Source organism: Epinephelus fuscoguttatus, linkage group LG6 (assembly GCF_011397635.1).
Source record: "Epinephelus fuscoguttatus linkage group LG6, E.fuscoguttatus.final_Chr_v1".
Classification (NCBI taxonomy): domain Eukaryota; kingdom Metazoa; phylum Chordata; class Actinopteri; order Perciformes; family Serranidae; genus Epinephelus; species Epinephelus fuscoguttatus.
In genome coordinates, this window is record NC_064757.1 from 45,886,014 (window position 1) to 45,909,692 (window position 23,679).

Below are 23,679 nucleotides of genomic sequence, written 5' to 3' on the forward strand. Positions count from 1 at the left end.
GCTCCTACCGTTGCGGAAGGCCGCCTCGGTCTGTTTAAACTAAAAGGGTTCCACCAATATGTCTACCCTACGAGGAGGAAAATTGGGCACCTCAGATCAACTCGCCAATCCGGCTCTGTGTGTCTAAAAGCTCACAGCTTGCCGGCAAAACGGCCCAACATTTGCTGAAAATCTGGCAGCGTAAAAGGGTCTAATGTTTTTGGGGCCACAGGACAAAAATGTTTAGAACAACTGATGCAGACTTCAGGTTTAAGTTTAATTAAAAATCATTTTGATCAGGTGAGTTATAGTGTCTGCTCTGTCCAGCACTGAGGTTTTACTTTGCTCCCTTTTAGACTGAATAAAATATATTCAAACATGTTTTTTCTGGAGATTTTTTAATAACAAGTCTGTTGATTATAAAAACTAAAAACATATTGTATTTTCTCCTCCATGTTTCTGGATCCTGAACACTTCCTGTTGCATCGTCAGTGACTGTATAATGTGATTATATTTAACGTGTCTTTTTTTCCACAGAACTTGATGGAGCTCAGCGGATCATCTTTATTATTCGATTATTTTACATGCAGAATATTATTCTATTTTAATTTTAATTAGTCATGACTTAGCTCTACGGGTAAAGTCCGACTGTTGTTCAGACTTTTAGTGTTTAAGATTAATTTCTGCTGCATGTTTGGTCAACAGTTCATAAAAACGTGGGCTAGAAGAATAGCTTCAGATTAGCGTGAAAGCTCGTCTCGTCTTCAGTTGCCTGGTTAGAAACGGTGAAGAAATCCTGATTAATGATGGAGTCAGTGGAGGTCTTCACACGCTCACAGCTGTGCACAGGAAAAGCTCGAGGTGTGTCATATCATCTCGTCCACGATAATACAGTATAAGAAGACTGAATTTACCACCAGGTGTCGACTCAGCAGCTGCTTCAGGGTTGACCATAACAAACAGTGAGAGCAGACTGACACCACGATGCCTCGTCTGTTTCTCAGCTCACCTTTTTCATCATCCTCAAATTCAAAATGTTGTCGTCAAGGTTGGAAATGAACTTTCATGTCCACCCGGCACTGTGGCTGCTGGATTCTGGAACTGGTGCAGTTTTAGTTTTCTAAAAGCTGACTCTGCCACGTCTCGTCTCGTCTCGTCACCCAAAAACACAAACCTCCTAATAAATAAACAGCCAAAGATACTGCCACGTTTGTCGTCTTTCGTTGCTCAGTGTATTCCAGCTTTACACGCTGAAAATGGCACATTGTGACAAAGATTTGGATCGTGAAATACGACGTGTCTGCTTTGTTCTTTCTGTGAATCGTTGTAAACGAATAAATCAACTTGTGAACGCGGCTCAGAAAAGCCCAGACTCTGTTTCTCGGACTCTGAGGCCTGATGCTCATCTGTTTTCTGACAGTCGGAGTTGATTCGCTGCTTGTTTAAACTCTGGCAGCAGCATGAAACAGTGACGCTGACTTCACTAATGAAACATTAACTTCACACCAGCCTCTGTGATATCACCGTATTAATGCTCTGATAGAGTCACACACAGCCAGCAGATCATCTGTGGTTTTAATGGGTCCAGTGAGTAAAGTAAAGTCAGGCTTCACCTCCAGAGCTCCGATTATCAAATGATGTTTGTGTTCTTATCAGTAAAAGTTGAATCAGACCACTGTTTATAGTGTTCTGTGGTGTTTTCTTTTGCGGAGCCATTTTAATGACGGAGCTCACCTCCTCACGTACAGATGTTCCACCAAAACAAGTCCCATCGAGCTCTGTCGCTGCATCCTGGGCTCACTCCAGCCAAGTCGACTGTGATTGGTTTAAAGAAACACAAACCAGCTCTGGCTATGTGACATTAGACCCTCAGCAGCTCGTCACACTGCTGGAGTTTGTAGCAGAGTGTAAATACGCTGCGTTCCCTTTGCAAAGAAGTTAGAAAATCTGCTGATCTCAGGAATGTTGGACAGAGCTGTTTCTGCAGCTCCACGCGTCACTGTCCTCTACGTGTTACTGTATTTCCTCTGTGCTGGCGGACGCTCTTCTTCTTCCTTTAGTATGAAACGACAGACCAGAACACTGGTACCTACCGGACTGGAGGAAAAACTATCACTATCATGTTTTCAGAACTTTGGCGTCGGCGTGGTAGGAAAGGATCGGTTCTCGTGACGTCCTTCATGTTGGCTAATTTGCCACAATGTATCGATTCAGCTGGTTTTCATCAAATCAGACTGGTTAAAGTTCGTAAACCAGACCGAGCGCCAAAACCAGAACCGAACTGTAGATCAGACCGGATTCAGATGTAATCCGGACCCGTCCAGACTCTGATCCTGGATCAGTTCTCAGCTGTGTGGACCTGTGAAGACCTCCAGTAACCAGTCTGTCAGCAGTGTCTGTGTTGTGATAACCCGATGTGTGTGTTTGTTTGTGTGTGTGTGTGCGCTGGGTGTGTGTGCAGGTGATGGGGCATCACAATGCCCAGTTGGATCCTCTGGGAATCAGCTGTGTGAATTTTGATGATGCTCCGGTGAATACCGGCTTCCAGGACGTCGGTGAGAACGCTAGAACTGAACAGACAAACAAACTGTTTCCTGCCTGTGGTGTTAATGTTGCTCTTCCCTCCCACCCTCCCTCTCTTCTCTCCTTTCCTCTCTCCTTCCTCCTCTCCTTCTTTCCTACTCTCACCCTGCTGTCCTGTCCTTCTCTCCTTCTCTCCTTGTTTTGTCTCTAATCCTGTTTCGATGTTGATCTTTTTCTGTTTTTGCCGTTCCTCCTTTTCTATATTTTTTGCTTTCCAAACCTTCACATCCTGCTTCACATCCTCCCGCCTCTCCTCTGGTTATTTCGTTGCATCTTGTTTCCTCCCCTTCTCCTTCGTCTCCTTCACTTCGTCCCTCCTGTTCCTCCTCACTCCTCCACCTTCATCCTCCTCCCCCTCCTCCTCCTCTTCTGTCCTGGGTGGGCTCTGTGCTGTTGTCACTCCCTGTAGATCCGAGGGCACCATGTGGCCCAGTTGGACCCCCTCGGCATCATGGACGCCGATCTGGACTCGTGTGTCCCCACTGACATTATCACCTCCTCCGACAAGCTGGGTGAGGAGCTGAACGCTTAGAGAACATCCACCGCCTCTTTTTATCTCCCTGTCCTGTCCTGTTGGGCCTCGCAGCCCGGCTCTCTCTGAAGGTCACTGTAGTGGAGGGCAGGTTGCTCCGGGGCATGTCTCTGTAGACTAACTGGGACCTTGTTGTACATCAGGAGGATTTCTTCAGACCTCCTCGTGTACAATTAATGTTTCTGACACTTTGTCCTGAGCTGTAATCTTCTGAGACGTTCTCAAGTACAGTGAATGTTTGAGAAACTTCTCATCAGCTAGAAATAACCTTTCTGAGATCTTCTCATTTCTTTAACATGTATATATTGAATGTTTCTGAAACTTTTGAAACTGGAACCTTCCTCTTCACTGACGAGGTGAAATGTTCCCCTGACAGGACTTTAGCTTTCCCCAAAACGCCCTTAGATCCTGGCTCACGTTGTTTCGTGGGTTTGTGGAGAAAGATCTTAATTGGATTCACCTTCAGAAATAGATTTGGCCCTCAGGTGTTGCGACTTAACCCTTTCACGCCTGGTAGTGAAGGAACAACCAGAAGTGGGCCAGAGTAAAGATAGTAGCTTAAAATGAGATGTTACTGAAATGAATTCTCAACAAAATGACCTCATGACCTTACGTGATATGATCATAGCTCCAGGACAGCTCCTTGAGATGACCTTCGATCTGACGGCAGAAATCAGAGGCGTGTGTTAGCTTCTGTTTTTTGTTGTTTGGTTTCTGCTTGACGTGTTAGCACCCAGCTGATGCTTCGTTAGCTTGTTGTGTCAGTAACCTGCGGCCTGCTTGTGTCGGCTGACGGCTGCAGACTCGCTGAGGTTTTTAACCAGCTTGGCTTTTTGTCACCACTGTCTCTGAGTGGGAATCTTGGATGTGTTACAGAGTCTCGTCTGCTCCTGTGAAGGCTCAGCTCGCCTCCACTTCATTTATCCTCATAGAAACTGCAGCGTAGTCTGTTTGTCGTCACTTTAGTTCCACCTGTCAGTTAACTGGTAACCTGGAGGTTTCAGTCGAAGCTGTGGTGGAGTGTCAGGAGCTGATTTAATATTTGACATATTTATAAAGCAAAATGTTGATTTAAGAGTTATTACTGTGAAAGTGAAGCTTCAAACATCTCAGAAAGAATTGAACACATTTTTGTGGCCATTTGAAGATGACGTCCCTAATCTCAGCCACAAACATCTGATTATGTTTATTTATTTATTTAGTTATTAGCCAACCAGGGAAACAGGAGTTTATTTTAACCTCTGAACAAATCATAGATGTGTACACTGATTTGGACCAACTGACGGAACAGTTAACGAGTAAAGTTTACAGATTTTGTGGACAATTTAACGACAGAAGGAAACTCTTGATCTTTTTTCTTTGTTGGTTTTTTGTCTCCTCAGACTGGATTATCTGTAGCGCTCAATCAGCTGTTAAACTGTCTCAAAACATTTCATAAGAATCGATTAATGTAAATGAAGAGCTGATCTGTCTCTGCTGTCTCTTCCTTCAGCTAACTAACTGCTAATAAGCTTTAGCTCCGCCTAACTGAACTCTGTCTGCTTTACTGCGGTAAACATCCTGAAACACCATCTGACATCAGCGCTGTTCAGGCACTGATTTAACGGCACCGACACGGTGACATAATGTGAGACACAGTTTTGTGATCAGACGCTGGTTTATGTGAATAAAGTTTGTGGTGAAATCAGAGGACGTCAGTGTTGAGTTCAGGGCTGAGTGGCGTCGCTGCTGCGGTGAAGGTGACCTGTGCAGAATGGCTTCCTGTTTGGGGCCCCCTCAGTGTGGGAGGGGCTTGGTTGCGGTGTGGCCTCTGTGTTCTCAGCATGGTGTTGACTGCATCCTTCGTCCTCCATCGCTTCACTCTGAAATCACCAAACTTTTCCAAACTGATTAAAGGTGGTGGAGACGCTGCGATGCTTGGGCCGGTGTTGTGCTCTGTCGTAGCTGTAGACAGTTGTGGCGGTGGTGTTAAATGGCCTTGTGTGTCGGGTTTATGAGCGGGTCGTAGGTCACTAACCGTGTCCGGGTGTTTCTCCCTCTGCTGCCCCCTGCTGGCGACACCCCCCAGACCTGGCTGTGTTCAAGGAGAGGCTGAGAGTCCTAACGGTAGGAGGTACGAGACACGACGACGCTGGTGTGTCACTGCGCAGTGCTGTGAAGCCAGGAGTTCATCCTTAGCACAGTAGTGTGCACGTCACGTCCACAGGAAGTCCAGGATGTCAGGAGCAGGCCCTGCCGTCTGCTGGACTGACGACTGATGGTGGTCAGTCTTTGTCGTGGTTCTTTTCCTGACGTCCTGAGCTCCTGTCGAGGTCGCTGCACTGAAGAGCAGGATAAAAAGAAAAGAGACGTTTCATTTGGTTCACTGTCTTTGATTTTATTAAACAGGAGTTCATGAATGTTTGGTCACTAATATCAGCAACTCTGTGGAGCCACAGTCGCCACTGCTTCACTAGGTTTTATTAAAATCTGACGTCATAATAATAAACTTTATTTGTAAAGCACCTTTCACACAAGAAGTGCAGCTCAGAACGCTTCACAAGAAGGAAATGACCTGCACCGAGAGATTCACACATACATTTAACTTAACTGTATTAATTGTATTATTTTATTTATTTAGTAAACAATATTATTTGAGTTTTCTTTTTCTTTTTTTTTTTTTAATTAATTAAAAAGTATTTTTAATTTTCTCAAGTAAATGTTAATATTGTTCTAGTTGAACTTGATTTTATAAATTGAAAGATGGCGGTGTGTTTCTGTGCGGTGGTGACAGCTGATGTCTGCAGGCTCACAGTTTTATAATCCTGTAGAAGAGTCATGTTTATTTGACGACATCAGACAGTGAACATGGTGAAATGTCCCTTTAATGCCTGATCACACAGGAAACACTCAGAGAGACAGAAAGCTCTACAGCTGAATGTACTGACTGAAAGATCTCTGCTGCCTCTGACCTTTGACCTCTTATGAGTGTGTCCTGTGTGTTCTGGTGGCTGTAGTTAGCTTTGTTAGCTCTGTTAGCTTGTAGCTGCTTCTAGCTGCCTGCTCTGTCAGTAACAGTAGAGCGGACTGTAGACGTCTCTGAATAACTACTTCACTTGAATCCTACAAGGTGACCTCAGGAAATTATTATTAATGTGGCCACAACGTGATTAAAGTGTCGACAGGTTCTCGTTAAACATCTTGCACTTAATATTATTAATTCTCTTTAGTTAATTTTAACTACTTTCATTATTTTTTTAATTAATTTTGACAAATGTTATTATTTATTAAGTAAATTGTAATTATTTTTCAAACTTAACTTAATTAAATTAATTTGACAAATTTAATTATAATAATATTCTAGTTTAATTGGATTTTATTAATTTTATTTTAATTTGTTTCTGAAGTAAATATTAATATTATTCAAGTTTAGTTGGATTTTATAATTTAAATATTTTTTATTTATTTACCACATTTTATTATTCATTAGGTAAATATTAATATCTCTCTAGTTTCATTTTATTTTTTTAAATTTAACTTATTTTATTATTTTTAATCATTTAAATTTTTTTTCTTATTTCATATTTTAATATTCTATTATTCATTAATATTTTCTGGACTTGACAACAAAAAGACAGATGATCATAATTCTGTCTTCATCATTTTCTTTGAATAACTCTGAAGGAGTTTTAAATTTACCCACATTAGTTTTCTAATTTTACTGTCGCTTTCACATCATCACATCCACTCAGTTTTTTGATCATAATGTTTATGAACCAAAACTAACAACAGTATCTGTGGAATCAACAAATATTTTAATACCATAAAACCAGATTGTGATTTATTTTTCTCCTCTGACTAAAGCAGATGAACGTAATTTATAAAACACTTAAAAAAAAACAAAAAAAACAAATTTAAATCAAAGAAACATTTGACCCTAAAAAATTTTTCATGTTTTAGAAAAAAATTAATGGTAAACAAGGTGAAAAGTATGAATATAAAATTATTTTTAAACACCTAACTTTTCCTATTCACTTTTTTCTTTTACATTGTTTAAAATGACACCAACAATATTTTCACGTTTCTCCTTTGACTAAAACAATTTTATTAATGTGATGATTTTCTTTACAAAGAAAAATAGATTTCAAATAAAGTAAAGACGAAGAAAATATTTTATTTGTTAAACAAGGAGAAAAAACGTTCACATTAATAACTTGTCAAGATGTTTGACTGACCTGATACATCCTGTCCTCGACATCAGGGGAATAACTGAATGAATGAATGAATGAGCTGTGTAACTGTGACAGTTTCAGTAACATTTAAACACGTTAGTCAGTTTGTGGCCGAGCGTTTGAAAATAATTTCCTGTCACGTCACGCTGTAAGTCTGAATGTTTCTGTGTCACAGTGATGAACTTCCCACATTTATCCTGAAACTGTTTTTATTCTGAACATGTGGTGAAATGAATTTTTATTTTTTTAATTAGTTTTTTTTTTTTACAAAATTATTTTTAATTAATAATTAAATGATTTAATATTAAGTATTTATTTAATATTTTATTTATTTAATAATTATCAATAACTGAATAATTATATATTTTTTTTCAACCAACTAAGACATTTCTAATTTCAGATTATTTTTTCTAAGTAAAATTCCAGATGAAATAAATTTCAAAAGTGCATCACTTGTAGAAACTGTTGGTCCTTTTAGTTAGCGCTGTTAGCTTGTCTGGTGTTTGTGTTGGTGCAGAGCAGCTCTTAGTGTCGTTATCTGAATCTCTTTCAGCTCTTCTTCTTCTTCTTCTGTTTCCTGCTTCGCTCCTGTGTGTTATTACAGTTTTAACCAGAGTGTGTTCTTAAGAGAAGAAGAAATCATCAGTTACTAACATCACTGAGGTTGTAACGTAACGTGTGAGACACTGCTGCTTTTCTGAATCACCTGCTCGTTTTCTAACTGTGGTGAACTCCAGATGACTGACAGTGAATCAGTCACACTTCACCCCTGCAGATGGTGGTGTTGTCGTCTTTGGATGCCGTGGTCGGCGGCTGCAGAGAGCAGCTCAGGACTGCTTTAGTCTTTATATTTGATATGACATTAGTTAGAGTTTCCCGGCATGCAGTCAATGGGGATGTGTGCTCAGCGAGCGGCGCAGCTGTGAACGTGTCCTGATGAGTGCTGTTGTGTTTCAGAGTCAGACTTCCTGTCACATTTCTGCTGCAGACGAGGCGGTAAACATCACAAACCTGTCAGTTTGTGTCTGTGGAGCTGTTTGTGAAACAAACGCCTCGCCTGCTGCTGCGTGTTTTAACAGAGAAGAAGAAGAAAAAGAGTGTCGTCCTGTTTTATGTTTCCTCACTTCCTGTCCTCCTCTCCTAGGAGCAGGTGAGGGAAGGAAGTGAGGAAAGTGAACGAGGGGCCGAGCGTACGCCTGCTGTCTTTAGACACTCTGCTTCCTGATTGGCCATCTTGGCTGTCCGTCGCGTGATTGGTTTGGGACTGCTGTGCTTTGTCAGCTCTCTGATTGGCTGAATGAGCTGTGAGTGTGCTCAGCTCAGCCCTCTGATTGGCCGGTTGTGTGAGGAGACATTTAAGGTGGTCACTTCTGTGGATTTAAGGAGGAATTTCAAACAGATTTGAAGTTTAGGACAGTTTTTTTCTCCCCAAACACAAACACCTCCTTCTGCTCCTCTCTGTCCATCTCTCCTCCTCTCCTCCATAACTCCTCCTCCACTAACCGTCCATTAACCAGAGTGGAGTTACAGAATAACTGATTAAACAGTCATAACCCCCCAAACGTGTCATAGACATGTTGCCAACGTGTCACCAACGTTTCACTAACGTGTTATCAACATGTCACCAAAGTGTCACCAACATGTCACTTACATGTCGCCAACATGTCACCACTGTGTCGCTAACATGTATCGAACATGTCACCGTGTCACAAACATGTCATTGTGTCACCAACATGTCGCCAACACATGGCTGCTTCTTTTACTTTCTGTTTCCTTCATATTAAAACAAACTGGGACGTGTTCACCGTCTGTCTTCTCTTCCAGGAGAGCAATGCTGACACTCAGGGGTCAGCAGAGGTCAACCAGACAGGAAGTGGCTCATTAATACAGAAAGAAGATGATGATGATGATGATGATGATGATGATGGTGGTGGTCTGGATGATGTCAGTGCAGAGACACAAAAGACAAACAGCACAAATACACACCAACAGTTCAGATTCATCACAAAGAATTCATTTCCTTTATATTTTAATTGATTCATGTCCGTACAGCTCATTAAAGTCACGCGACCACGTACGGAGGTTTTATGTCAGCACGCCAGCGAGAGATGTGGCCGGAGGCGTTACATTTTTGGGTTGTATGTACGTGACATCCTTGTGAACACGATATCTAAAGAACGCCTCAAAGGAATTTCTTGAAATTTTACACAGATGTCCACCTGGACTCGAAGGAGAAGTGATTTAAATTTTGGTCATAGATCAAAGGTCAAGGGCACTGTGACCTTGTCTGTGTCATTCTTGTGAACGTGGTATCCCCAGAATGAGAGTGTTTTCAAATTTGGCACAAACGTCGACTTGATGATGAGTTGATTAGAATTGGGTCAAAGGTCATTGTGACCTCGTCCGTCTCATTCTCATGAACACGATGTTTCAAGAACACCTTAATGTGCTTTACTCAGATTTGTCACAAACATTCACTTGGACTCAAAAATAAATTGAATAGAATTAGGTGGTCGAAGGTCAAACATCACGTTCACTTTGACCTCACAAAAAATGTGTTTGGGCCAATATGACAAAGGATGAACTGATTATATTTTGGTGGTTTAGGTTCAAAGGTCGCGGTCACATAATGAACATGTTTTAAGAACAGCTCGAGGGAATTGCTTCAAATTTGGCACAAAGGTTCACATGGACTCAACGATGAACTGATTGGATTTCGGTGGTCAAAGGTCAAGGTCAATGGGACCTTGCAAGGCAGCTTTATTTGTATAGCACATTGCATACAGCAGGGCAATTCATAGTGCTTTACAGAGTAAAGTATAGAATATAATAAAGGACACAGATTTATAATAAAAGAGTGAAAAAAAAATGCACTCAAAAGGTGCAACATTAACTAGTTAGATTTTGGTAGTCAAAGGAGTGCAACTTAAAAGTTTAAAGGTCATTCCCTCGCCGGTCCCCAAACAAAGTCTGAACACTGCTGAGGTCAGAACAACAGACGAGGTGAAACAAAGCAGTAAATGAAGAGGTTTATTAAACCTGACTCCACCTCCACAGCGTCTTTACAAAATGCGGACAACGTTATTTACAATATTCCCACAGGTCCTCACAGCTGACAACAAAGTAGTTCTTCAAAGGTCTGCAGGAGCTGAATCTGTGTTTCACGTTTAAATATGTTAAAACACATTTCAACAAAAAAAGGCTGCAACATTATTTTTGAAATACAATAAAATCATAAATATATTAACAGTTTATGTCCACACTAACAGCTTGTTTGTTTGTGTCTCTGCACTGCTGCCGTCCGTCCACACGTCCAGTCACTCAGAGTTAAATTCATACAGTTAATAAAGTGAAGCTCACTTTGATCATTCAGACCCAAAAAATCCACCTGATCCTGGATCTGGTCCCAACAGTCTGAAACACATCTGGACCACAGAGCCTTTGATACAGAGACGTCTCTGTCTCCTGAATCTTCACTTTCCCCGCTGATACTGCAAAAATCTTTTTCTGTGGAGTTTTGATTTTACTGAACGACCAACAGCTCGTAGATGAAACTCTTCAGTTCAGTCTGATGAGCTGCTTCATGTTTTTATTTTGATCTCAGTTGAAATGTTTTTTTGTTTAAAACCTAAAAACTTCATCACCTCATTTCTAACATGCTGATCAGAGATCTGCATCTGAACAATGAAGAGTTAAAGGTCCAGTGTGTCAGATTCAGGAGGATTCAGTGTCATCTATCAGTGAGGATTACAGATTACAGATTACAACCATCTGAAACTGCTCCTGGTTAGAATTCCTTCAGTGTTGATTGTTGAGGAGCTGAATTATCCTCAGAGGTCTCTTCCTCTCAGAAACACACACACCAGCTGATTTAAACTGGTTTCTCACTACAGTGTCCAACGTGAACACATGAATGTCTCTATCTAGAGTCAGTGTTTGGTTTGTCCCTTCTGGGCTACTGTAGAAACATGGCGGTGCAACATGGTGATCTCTGTAGACGAGGACCTGCTCCCTGTGGAGATATAAACGTGTCATTCTGACTTACAGATGATTATATTATGTTCCATCACTGACAGAATGACCTTCTGAATCCGACACACTGGAGCTTTAAAGTAGACGTGCAACTTCTGTGTCACCCTGAACGCCAGCAGACATCTGATGTCACAGCTCATTACTCGTTACTTTATTGAACAGACACGAGACAAAAAATAAAATAAGAACACATTAGATATTAAATAAAAAATAATGAAATTATATTATCATATATATTATATGAAATTAATAAAAATATATGATAAAAATAAAAGCTAGTATTCTCCAGTGTACATTGTGTAGTTGTTATTACTATTATTATTATTATTATCATCGTCGTCGTCACACAAACTGTTCATTCTTGTGCTTCAGTGTGAAACTACAGAGCTACAACAGTGCCCAAATTTTTGGCATAAAAAAAGAAATATTGGTACTAGTGTTGTCACGATACCAAAATCTTTGTTTCGGTACCAATACCAATATGAATTTCGATACTTTTCGATACTCTTCGGTACTTTTCCTAAGGAAAAGTCCTTTTGGATACAAACCTTTAGAACAATAAATAGGGGTGTAACGGTACCAAAAAATCATGGTTCGGTAAGTACCTCGGAACAGACGCCACGGTTTGGTAACTCAAATGTTCCACCAAGTTTGTGTTGTCTCGTGTTGTCTCCCTTTGCGAGGCAGACTTTCTCTTGTCTTTTTTCTCTTGTGCCAGCTGCGAATGTTGATACAGGTGTTGTCATACACACCACTTGCGCAATCTGTGCTCCAATAGGAACAAGAAAGGCGTTTGTGTGCATAAATGAGTAAAATAAATTAACTAAATTAATGAATTGAATCAGTTTCAAAGTACCGGTATTTTCCAAATGCAGTATAGTACCGTTTGGAATACTCTAGTACCGCGGTACTATTTTAGTACCGGTATACCGTGCAACACTAATTGGTACTGAATTTAAAACAAAAAAATCTGCTGAAAAATAAAACATTAAAATGGCATTAAAATTATTTTATTTTAATATTTTGTCTTTTTTATATCAGGTTTTTTGTTTGTTTTCTGTTTGTTTCTTGTTTATTTTATTTGACTTCATTTTTTTATTCTACTTCTTTCTCAGTTTGAACTTCCTGTCACTGTTTTGAAAAATACATCAGATTGCAAAAAAATATTAAAATAAAATAAAAATAATTTTTAATGCCTGTTTTATTTTTCAGTGCTTTTTTTTTTTTTTTTTTTTTTTTTGGTAACGCCAAATTTTGTTTGATGCCAAAACTCAGTGTCGCTGTTGTCGCTCTAAATGAAACATGTTTAAGGTTAAAACAGCCTCAGCTAACATGTGATGAACATGTTGTGGACAAGTTTTAAATATAACTATTTAAAAGTGTGTCGACAGCTTTTTCATCTGTTTACTTGCTTTTATTGTGGAACAGTGAAACTATTTTGGTGGGAATTCAATTTTATTTCAGTTTTATTTATAAAGCCCAAACTCACAAATCACAGTTTGAATCAGGAAATGGGTCTGAGGAGGGATCCCACTTCCTGTCTCTACCTGTGACTGCCTGGTGCTGTACAGGTGTGATGGCCGCTGACCTTCAGCTCACAGTTCAGTCACACAGGAAGTGAACGCTTCATTTAAACACAGGAGGAAACCCTGACCTGTGTGTCACCTGTTAAAGGACCAGTCTGCTGTTTTTATTTGTGTTAACAGATGTCATGTTCAGACTCAAACCAGCAACGTGTTCAACGTGCTCACTGACGTTATCTGTTATCTGACAGGAGGGAGTGTGTTGCGGATGAATCCACATTAGGTGCTGTAGTGAGTGTGTCTGACTGTACATACACACACTGTTGGTTTGAGTCTGAACATTGATGATAATGTATGACATCATCAGACTGACGGAGTGCTGCCACGTCTGCTCTGAAGCTGCTGATTGGCTCAAATTAACAAACCTAACGACGTCTGTCTTTGTTTCTGTTTTGACCTTCACTCGTCCTGCTCGTTGTTAAACCACTAACACATCTGTCTCTGTCCTCTTCTTCTCTCCTGCTGCTGCTCTCTGCATGTTAACTGTGCTGTGACAAAATGTCCGCCTGCTGCTGCTGCACGTGTTTTATACATGTTCATTCATTCATTCTTCATCTGTGCATGTCTTCATGTGTCCACGGCCTGTTTGTGTGTCTGTCCATGTCCTTGGTGTCCCCCTCCCTCCGTCCTGACACCTTTTCTCACCTCTGTCCTTCTTTTTCTCCACCCTCCCTCCCCTCTGTGCTGTGCTGGTGCATCATGGGACATGTAGGCTTCTACGGTCTGGATGAGTCCGACCTGGACAAGGTGTTCCGGCTGCCCACCACCACCTTCATCGGAGGTTCAGATGGTGCCCTGCCGCTGAAGGAGATCATCCGCCGCCTGGAGGTAAACACACACACACACACACACACACACACACACACACACACAGAGTGAACATCACTGCATGTTTCTGTCACATCTTAACGTTTTGATGGAAGACTTTACCTGCACAGGTTCAATTAATTTATTTATTATTCTAATAATTGTTTTCTGTTTATTAACTAATTAATTAATTAGTTATGTTCAATTAATTTATTTGTTATTCTAATAATTGTTTTCTGTTTATTAACTAATTAATTAATTAGTTATGTTCAATTAATTTATTTGTTATTCTAATAATTGTTTTCTGTTTAACTAATTAATTAATTAGTTATGTTTAATTAATTTATTTTTAGAGTTTCACTCCCAAAGGGCAGATACTGTTTTTGTTTCCATGTGAATTTATTTGTTTTTACTTAAGTAATGTTTTCCTTAATTCCCGTGAGATGTTACATCAAAGAACCATGAAATTTTAACCAATGTTTGACAGATGTGAGCAGATGCTGCCCAACAAATATGAACCCAATCAGCCAGATGGGGGCGCTGTAATCAGAGCCCAAAAATGTAATGTTAGAAGGGCCACAACCCTCACACTGTAAATCTGATTGACCTGAAGTTCAACACACACAAGTGCAGCTCAGTAGAAAAACAGCCTCACAAACCAGAAAGGTCCAATTAACTACATTTTCCTCCATTTTGATTTTTGAAAAACATATTTTGAGCATCTCCTCCTGAACTGTAGGTGTGATTCGTACCAAATTTTCTGTGGATCATCACCAGATAAAGGTTGTCAGAAGCTCGTTGAGATCTCATGTGTTTTAAAGATATTAACGGATGAACTTCTGAGGGGGCGTGGCTCAGCACATATATACACCTAACTCCATAACCGTTGAACCAATCATCACAAAACTTGCAGGAAATGTCCACATGAATACCTGAAACACATCCTGAAAGTTTCATTCAAATCAACCACTAGGGGGCGCTGCCACTGTTTAAAAAAAAAACAAACAAAAAAAAACAAATGGGCGTGGCGTAACACAAATTGGACCACAAATCAGAAATTTTTCGTCCATTCATCACAAAACTTGCAGGATATGTGAAATTTGAACCACATGTGTAAAATTATATTTTTAAAATTGCTCAACAGGGGGCGCCACCAGTTCAAACAAGTGCACGAGCCTGTGCAGAATTTGACCAAACATCACCAAACACATAGGATATTTTTATTGAAGCATGTCCCCAAAATGTTTCTGCAGTTGATCAACAGGAAGTGACCGTGTGTCCAAAGAAGAGCCTGGTAGAGATTTAGATGGAAATGAATGAGCATTTGTGTGAATGTTATAAAACCTGTTGTTTATCTTTAATGTAGCCATCGTTAACTGCTATAAACTTCTTCTGGTCTGTGTTGGCTTGAACCCCAGAATCGCCACTTGCAGCTATATTGTAATTAATTAATTTATTTTTTAAGTGCTGTCCTCTCTCCCTCTGTGACGTCATCTTGTTATTGAAAAGAGGCGTAGCAGCCCCCTGTTCTGTTCTCTTTGAAAGTGATGGTTCACAATAGAAACATTTGACATGGTGCTCCTGTCCCTTCCTGTCCCTTCCTGTCTCTTCCCGCCCCTTCAGATGGCGTACTGTCAGCACATCGGGGTGGAGTTCATGTTCATCAACGACCTGGAGCAGTGTCAGTGGATCAGACAGAAGTTTGAGACTCCAGGAGTGATGCAGTTCACTCTGGAGGAGAAGAGGACGCTGCTCGCCCGCATGGTCCGCTCCACCAGGTAAACACCACCACACACAACACCTGTCTGCCTCCACCTGCCTGCATCCATCTCCATGAACCTGAGACTGAACACGAGCGTTAGTGGTTATGTTATTAATGTGTGTGTGTGTGTGTGTGTGTGTGTGTGCGTGCACAGGTTCGAGGAGTTCCTGCAGAAGAAGTGGTCTGCAGAGAAGCGTTTTGGTCTGGAGGGCTGTGAGTCTCTGATCCCGGCTCTGAAGACCATCATCGATAAATCTTCAGAGAACGGGGTGGAGAACGTCATCATGGGCATGCCCCACAGGTAACACACACTCTTACACCTGTAAACATACTGTATATACACACACACACACACACACACACACACACACAGTGTGCGTCCGTCCCTGTGTGAACACTCACCACCTTCTCCTTTCAGAGGTCGTCTGAATGTTTTGGCCAACGTGATCCGTAAAGAACTGGAACAGATCTTCTGTCAGTTTGACTCCAAACTGGAGGCTGCTGATGAGGTAATTGATCATAAACGTAGTTTATCTTAAAATATTACAAATATCATTCTGCTGATGTTACAAGTTCCTGCTTATAGTTAATGTTCTGGAAGAATAACCAGAGGACGTTCACAGAGAGAACACCGAGGGCCAAACACTGAAATCACACAGACTCAGAGCAGCTGGACAACTAGACTGTTTGATTCTGTGAATCACATTTATCCAAAAATCATTTACCAGGGTTCCGCAAGTATGGAAAGTATGGAAATAAATTTGATCAATTTCCAGGTATTAAAAAGTATGGGAAAATATTTATGTTTCCAGACTATTACCTCTTTTTTAAAATACTGTTTTCTAAAACAGAAAATTAGGTATTTCCCAAAAAAATGTAATCAATCCGGATCGTGTTTTATGCCGGGCCGAGCACAGTTTGTGTGAGAGCAAACGTCTCAGAAAACATACCGCCCCTTTTACCTGATTGACAAGTGGTCTGTCCAGTCCGCTGCCCCATGACCCTCCTCCAGCCCCCCAGGTATCACGTTTCACTCCAACACTGCACCTTCGACAAGAAGACGAGTTTCACGTGGGTCACAGTGGGTAGATGCAAGTTTTTGGATGGATGGCCTGACAGTACCGTATATAAATACTGGTTGGCCAAGAATTCACACACACAGCTAGATGCAAGCTTTGTGTGAAATCGTTTGACATCGCCAACATGGGGGAGAAGGCGATTCTGAGCCACATGAAAGGAAAAAACACCGACGTCTCGTTACTGCATCGCTTGTACCCAGAGTCCCAACCTTTTTCCCTCAGCCCAGACATTGAACTTACCTGAGTTTTTATTTGCATGCCATTATGGTAATAGGCTACAATCGCCTATTAAGAATAATTAAATATGATGTGAAATATGATACACTGATATATTTACTCAGATGTCGCATATTCTCTGAACCAAAAAAAAAAAAAAAAAAAAAGCAGAGAAGTCTGGAAATTAGGGTTAGGAAAAATATAGAATTTTGAAATTCCAAATGTGTAGGAACCCTGATTTACAAATCTTGAATTGCCAGAAATGATTCATTTTCCACAGCGTCCACAATGATGTCAAACACTCAGAGATATTAAAACAAGAGACGTCACAGTCAGAGTTTACGCTGTACTTTTTTGAAACCATTAATGCTCCAACATATCCGACATATGATTTAAATCTCCATCTATTAACTCACATTAAACAGCAATAAATCACAAAAAAACACAAACACATCAGCCCCGTCTCCACCAAACCCTTTCAGTCCAGTCCCTCTGGAACCAGCAGTAAGCCTTCAGACATGGTACCTAGACCCTCGGTGTGTTCAGACAGTCCTCTTAAATGTGGGCGGGGTTGTTGTCACTCACTGCTCCGTCCAGCACTCGCTGTATTTCCTCATCAGCGGTGACACAGATGGAAGTCTGCACCTGGTTTATCGTCCACAGAACGAGGCTGCACGCCCACATTTTCACAACAAAATAGAACAGGCTGCAGTGAGAGTCTCTCTCCATGGGATATTTCAAAATAGCAGCTTTGTGCATTTAGTCCTTCTCAGGCAAGCTCAGGGGTTTAGTGTTGCTGTAGCCCACAGGAAGTGAGGATTAGAATATATGACCTTCACATAATCCGCTCCAAATGAATCTATATTTTTAAAGTCATTACTAAAAGTGTGTGTCATATAAAAACTAAAGTGATGGTCAAAGTTGTCACAGTGAAATTTGTCCAAAACATGTAATAAAATGTCTGAAAAATCTGATTAAAATGTGCAAAAAAAAAAGGTAATTTAATGTCTGAAGAATATTATTAAAAAGTCCAAATAATGGCCATAAAATGTGACGTGAGGTTCGATTCATGTCTTCCTCTGCTGTGTTTGTCCTCCTCCTCAGGGCTCTGGAGACGTCAAGTACCACCTGGGGATGTACCATCGTCGTATCAACCGTGTGACGGACAGGAACATCACCCTGTCTCTGGTGGCCAACCCGTCTCACCTGGAGGCCGTGGACCCCGTGGTGCAGGGGAAGACCAAAGCTGAGCAGTTCTATTGCGGAGACAACGACGGCAAGAGGGTGAGACTGAGACACACGCTTGACTCCTCGTCATGACCGTCAGCTGATCACCTGAGAACGGGAGGTGTATCTGACGCACCGTCAGCTCACCGCCAACATTTAATCATCACAAAGAAGAACTTTCTCAGTCACATGTCCTTCTTTCACAGCCGTCTGTAAACTAGTGACACAAAGTTGGAGACACATTTACATATTTCTACATCCTGTCTGTGTGTCTGCTCAACCTTCATGTTGTGAAGCTAACAGTTAGCCACTGAGACGGCTAATGGACACCTCGTCTCTGGAGCAACAAACTCAGACTCATAAAATCAGTATTTTCGTTTTAATCTCTTCTGGAAACGTTTTTGACGCCGAGCTTCTGTTTCTGTTTCTGTCCAGGTGATGTCCATCCTGCTGCACGGAGACGCAGCGTTCGCAGGTCAGGGTATCGTCTACGAAACCTTTCACCTGTCGGACCTGCCGTCCTACACCACGCACGGCACCGTGCACGTCGTTGTCAACAACCAGGTAACAAACACACACACACACACACACACACGGTGATTAACACACAGATGAGTGAGCTTTCTGACGTCGTGTCTGCAGATCGGCTTCACCACAGATCCTCGTATGGCTCGCTCGTCTCCGTATCCGACTGATGTGGCTCGAGTCGTCAACGCTCCCATCTTCCACGTCAACGCTGACGACCCCGAGGCCGTCATCTACGTCTGTAAGGTGGCTGCTGAGTGGAGGGCCACGTTCCACAAAGACGTGGTGGTCGACCTGGTCAGTGTCATCCCTTATGTGCTGGTTACACTCTACAGCGACCTGTCACTGTGAGGTTTACCTGTCCTTTGCGTGCGCGCGCATGTGTGTGTGTGTCTGTGTGTGTGTCTGTGTGCGTGCGTGTGCGCAGGTGTGTTACCGGCGGATGGGTCACAACGAGATGGACGAGCCGATGTTCACTCAGCCGCTGATGTACAAACAGATCAAGAAGCAGAAGCCGGTTCTGCAGAAGTACGCAGAGAAACTGATCGCAGAGGGAGCAGTGACCCGGCAGGAGTACGAGGTAACAACACTCTTCTTCTTTAGTCAGCTACTTCCTGTGTCTCACAGGATGCAGATTTTCAGAGTAAGGGCGGAACATTTGTTTGCAGTGGTTTGAAAGTGAAAGAGATCACACTGACGACTTCAACATGCGCAGGATGTTGTGGTTCTTGACCTTTCTGAAAAAGACAATATTCTCTAAGCTGTTTACATTTCTGATGAAAGTGAATATTCCACTACGTACGAGGACAGAGATATTTTTTAGAACTGCTGATTTCTCTTTCTGTATGTGTGTGTGTGTGTGTGTGTGTGTGTGTGTGTGTGTGTGTGTGTTTGCAGGAGGAGATTGCCAAGTATGATAAGATCTGTGAGGAGGCGTACGCTCGCTCTAAAGATGAGAAGATCCTCCACATCAAGCACTGGCTGGACTCCCCCTGGCCTGGTGAGGAGGAGGAGGAGGAGGAGGAGGAGGAGGAGGATATGTTTGTGTGTTTACTGTAGTGTAACATTCATGCGAATCAATCAGAGTTTAATTACAGAAGATTCAGACACAGATGTGAGAACAACATCAAGAGAATCTGCACCATGACATCATTTCCTGTCTGATTAATTTGGACCCTCATCAGATCAAACACTGACCCTGAACCAGGTCTCTGGACTCAGATCCTGTTCTTTTGTTGACGTGTTGTCGTCTGCAGGTTTTTTCACCCTGGACGGACAGCCCAAGTCGATGAGCTGCCCCTCGACCGGTCTGACTGAAGAGAACCTGAACCACATCGGAGGAGTGGCCTCGTCCGTCCCCGTGGAGGACTTCACCATCCACGGAGGTACCACTCATTTCACACTCTTTATTTGACTTTAATATTTAATCTTTATTGGCAAAATGACAGAAACAAAAACATTATTCACATTCTGCTGATTTATTTTCTGTTGTTAAATGTGGACTTAGTTCATTGAGAATATTCTGAGCTTTTAAAATCTTCAATTACTGTGGAGACGACTGACGACTAGTTTGTTTCTCTAATTATGAAACCATGTAGAGCACAGCTGCGTCATGACGCCTGCTGACTGTACTCAGATACTCAGATACTCAGTGACCAGGACTCGTTGTTTCAGGTCTGAGTCGTATCCTGAAGAGTCGAGCTGAGATGGTTCGTAACCGGACGGTGGACTGGGCTCTGGGCGAGTACATGGCCTTTGGATCGCTGCTGAAAGAGGGGATCCACATCAGACTGTCGGGACAGGACGTCGAGCGAGGGACCTTCAGGTGAACAGATTCATTATGTCTTCATTTAGTTTTTACAGAGACGACACAGAGCAGACAGAACTGCTGATAAACAGAAATAGACGGAAGCAGTTTCACGTCTTTACAGGATCAGTTTCGTCCTTCAGAACAAGATCATGTTATTATCACTTTTATTTTCTTATAATCAGAAGAAAATGATTCAGTTTTTACAAGAACTGCTCTCGTTATTTCCAAAAATCTGCGCGTCTTGTGAAGACAAACTTTTGTCTTATTAACCTGAATCTGCAAAGTGACTTTCTCATTTTTACATCTTAAAAGTTTTTATCACGTTATTCTAAACTTTGTTTTTTGTGATTAACTGTAATGCATTTTTAAAAGTTATCAAATAATGTAGTGGACAAAAACAGTATTTCCCTGTGAGAGTAGAAGAGTACAAGTATAAAGTGACAGAATTAAAATACTGAAACAATGAAGTACTTCAGAGTTTGTTCTGGTTTTGACATGACAGATGTGCATGTTGAAATGACGAGGTGGAGAGATTGAACTCCGTCTTTTTTCGACTCCAGTGTTGTAACTGAAGCTGTTTGTCCTCTTTCAGCCACCGTCATCACGTCCTCCACGACCAGAATGTTGACAAGAGGACCTGCATTCCCATGAACCACCTGTCTCCTGACCAGGCGCCGTACACCGTCTGCAACAGCTCGCTGTCTGAGTACGGAGTCCTGGGTGAGTCTGCACGCTCTGCTGTCTCTCTGCACATCAATATCCTGTGTGTGTGTGTGTGTGTGTGTGTGTGTGTGTGTGTGTGTGTGTGTGTGTGTGTGTGCACAGATGGACGTTGTGGTAAATATTCTGCATCGTACACTGAGGCTCTAACGTTCTGTGTGTCTGCAGGTTTTGAGTTGGGTTTTGCGATGGCGAGTCCCAACGCTCTGATCCTGTGGGAGGCTCAGTTCGGAGACTTCCACAACACGGCTCAGTGCATCATCGACCAGTTCATCTGTCCCGGTCAGGCCAAGTGGGTCAGACAGAACGGCATCGTGCTGCTGCTGCCGCACGGCATGGAGGGCATGGTGAGTGAAACAAACACACACAGCATCATGTAGACAGTGGGCTCGTTAGAGACGAGCTGCGCCTCACCTGTGGGCGAGAGCAGGCGGCTGCAGCAGGAGGCGGAGACAAAAAGCTGCGGTGAGGTCGGACAGTTTCCAGCAGCCTTCAGTCCGTACAGGAAGTCACAGAAACAGTCACATCCTGTCAGATATGATGCTGATTTATTTAAAATGTTCTCAGTCTCCAGTTGTTTAATGATGATAGATTGATTTATTAAAATGCTTTACAGGTGATGTGTAGTTTATGTTGATGGTTGATGACCAGCATCAGTGTGACCTGTCCCCTCAGCTACACAGGCTGAATACTTTCATTAAGCATCAGTCAGATACAGTCAGAGCTTCACATCTGTGCACACGTTGGTTTAAGAGTCCTCACATCCCACTGACCACCAGTAACTGTAGCTGCCTTCATCTGGTGAGATGGTCACTGAGACAGACTGAGGACAGACGTCTCCCACTTTATTATAAAGACATAATAATAATAACAGTCTTCATTATACGGCAGTTTACAGAGGTCTCTACATGGATGAACCAGGATTAGAAGCCAAATAGAATCAGACCATTGAAATAATAGAAAACAATGTAATAAGACACACAACAATAATGTGAGATAAAAACTGTAATAATAATAATAATAATAATAATAAAACATGTTAGGAGAAATAAAAGAGTGTGAGAGCATAAACACACAGACTGATCAGCTGATGATGTAGAAGCCAGCTGATTGATTGGTGCGGCTCTGGTCTAATGACTGTGTTGACCAGCAGACACAAAGAGACGAACAGCTCTCAGGAGTTCACTGAACTCAGCTTTTGATCTGTTTCAAAACAAATCAGTGTCCGACAAGACAAGACGACAAGATTATTGTCTCCCTGAGGAGAAATTTGTCGTGGACATTTAAGAGAGCACCGCTGACACAGCCGCACACACCTACAATCAGACTATAGTCAACGTACGTATATGTTAGACTGTGCAATATTTATACGTCCATTGATCAGTGATGTTAAATCAGCCATTCAGTCTGTCTGTTATATTTTGCTTCTTTCTGCTGCGTACGTATTTTACTGCTTTGTGTTTTGATACTGTTTATACTTATATTGATCTGTGGGTTTCTTTATACATAAAGAAACTGCTTAAAGTCCTGCAGGAAACAGCTGCACAGATGCCGCGCACCAAAACACAGGGCATTGGTACGTTTTCACATACAGAGAATGTCTCTATGTTTTGGTGCATAAAATATAAATAGTTTGAGAGAAGGAAAAAAACAAGTGCAGCAAAAGTCAAAAATCATGAAGAGGAATCTTAGAATAAAAACTAAAATCCATCCAGTCAGAGCCGCACAGTGTTTTAATCTGAGTCTGAAAACTGAATGAAAGACAGGGGACGTTATGAAGTTTTGAAAACGTATGAATCAGCTGAATGTGTGAAAGAACACGACCTTATGTTCATATAGTATAAAGATAAAGTTATGATGATGTCATCCACCCTGTGGTTCAGTGTCAGAAACAGCTCCACCTGCTGGACATTTAACATCATGACTGCATGTTCACTCTGAGATACTGCTTGGCTGAAGGTGTTTAAAACTGTTGATCGTGTGTGTGTGCGTGTGTGTGCGTGTGTGTGCGTGTGTGTGTGTCAGGGTCCGGAGCATTCTTCAGCTCGTCCCGAGAGATTCCTCCAGATGTGCAACGATGACCCCGACGTCATGCCGGTAAAACTCCAGCTGTTCTTTGTCTCTTTTAAGATGTTTTTAAGGAGGGAACTACAACAGGAAACACATCCAGACTTCCTGTCTGTTTCAAAGTTAAAGTCTGCACAATAAAAACAGTCATTGTCTGAAGGTGTTGCTCCTCTGTGACGAGCGATCAGCGACGTGCAGACCTGCAGCTTCATCTGATGTGGGCGTGTGATTTGTAGTTTTAGCTTTCAGTGTTTAAGCAGAGTCAGATCACATCATGGTGTCTGGTGGTTTAAACTGCCCCAGCTTTTATTTTGAAAGTGTAAGAAAGGATCTAACATCTCTTCTTCTTCGTCTTCTTCGTCTTCTTCTTCGTCTTCGTCTTCGTCTCCTCCTTCGTGTGTCTCAGCCGCTCACGGAGGACTTTGCGGTGCGTCAGCTCTACGACTGTAACTGGATCGTGGTGAACTGTTCATCTCCTGGAAACTACTTCCATGTTCTCAGACGCCAGATCCTGCTGCCGTACAGGAAGCCTGTGAGACACACACA

At 41.9% G+C, this 23,679-nt stretch overlaps 1 protein-coding gene across 3 annotated transcripts in view; it reads left to right on the forward strand.

Annotated features, from left to right (window-relative positions):
- ogdha (oxoglutarate dehydrogenase a) overlaps positions 1-23,679 on the forward strand; it is a 39,245-nt gene that overhangs the window by 11,472 nt on the left and 4,094 nt on the right. The window contains exons 4-21 of one of the 3 annotated variants that reach the window (XM_049577863.1): positions 2,972-3,074; positions 5,163-5,207; positions 8,263-8,301; positions 13,633-13,748; positions 15,351-15,505; positions 15,644-15,790; positions 15,908-15,998; positions 17,889-18,068; positions 18,447-18,575; positions 18,654-18,833; positions 18,964-19,116; positions 19,434-19,536; positions 19,793-19,921; positions 20,211-20,361; positions 20,939-21,066; positions 21,235-21,413; positions 23,092-23,163; positions 23,540-23,665. In XM_049577863.1, coding sequence (XP_049433820.1) covers positions 2,972-3,074; positions 5,163-5,207; positions 8,263-8,301; positions 13,633-13,748; positions 15,351-15,505; positions 15,644-15,790; positions 15,908-15,998; positions 17,889-18,068; positions 18,447-18,575; positions 18,654-18,833; positions 18,964-19,116; positions 19,434-19,536; positions 19,793-19,921; positions 20,211-20,361; positions 20,939-21,066; positions 21,235-21,413; positions 23,092-23,163; positions 23,540-23,665 — 2,226 coding nt within the window. The remainder of the gene's footprint in view (positions 1-2,971; positions 3,075-5,162; positions 5,208-8,262; positions 8,302-13,632; positions 13,749-15,350; positions 15,506-15,643; positions 15,791-15,907; positions 15,999-17,888; positions 18,069-18,446; positions 18,576-18,653; positions 18,834-18,963; positions 19,117-19,433; positions 19,537-19,792; positions 19,922-20,210; positions 20,362-20,938; positions 21,067-21,234; positions 21,414-23,091; positions 23,164-23,539; positions 23,666-23,679) is intronic. The other 2 variants (XM_049577864.1, XM_049577865.1) reach the window with 2 other exon arrangements.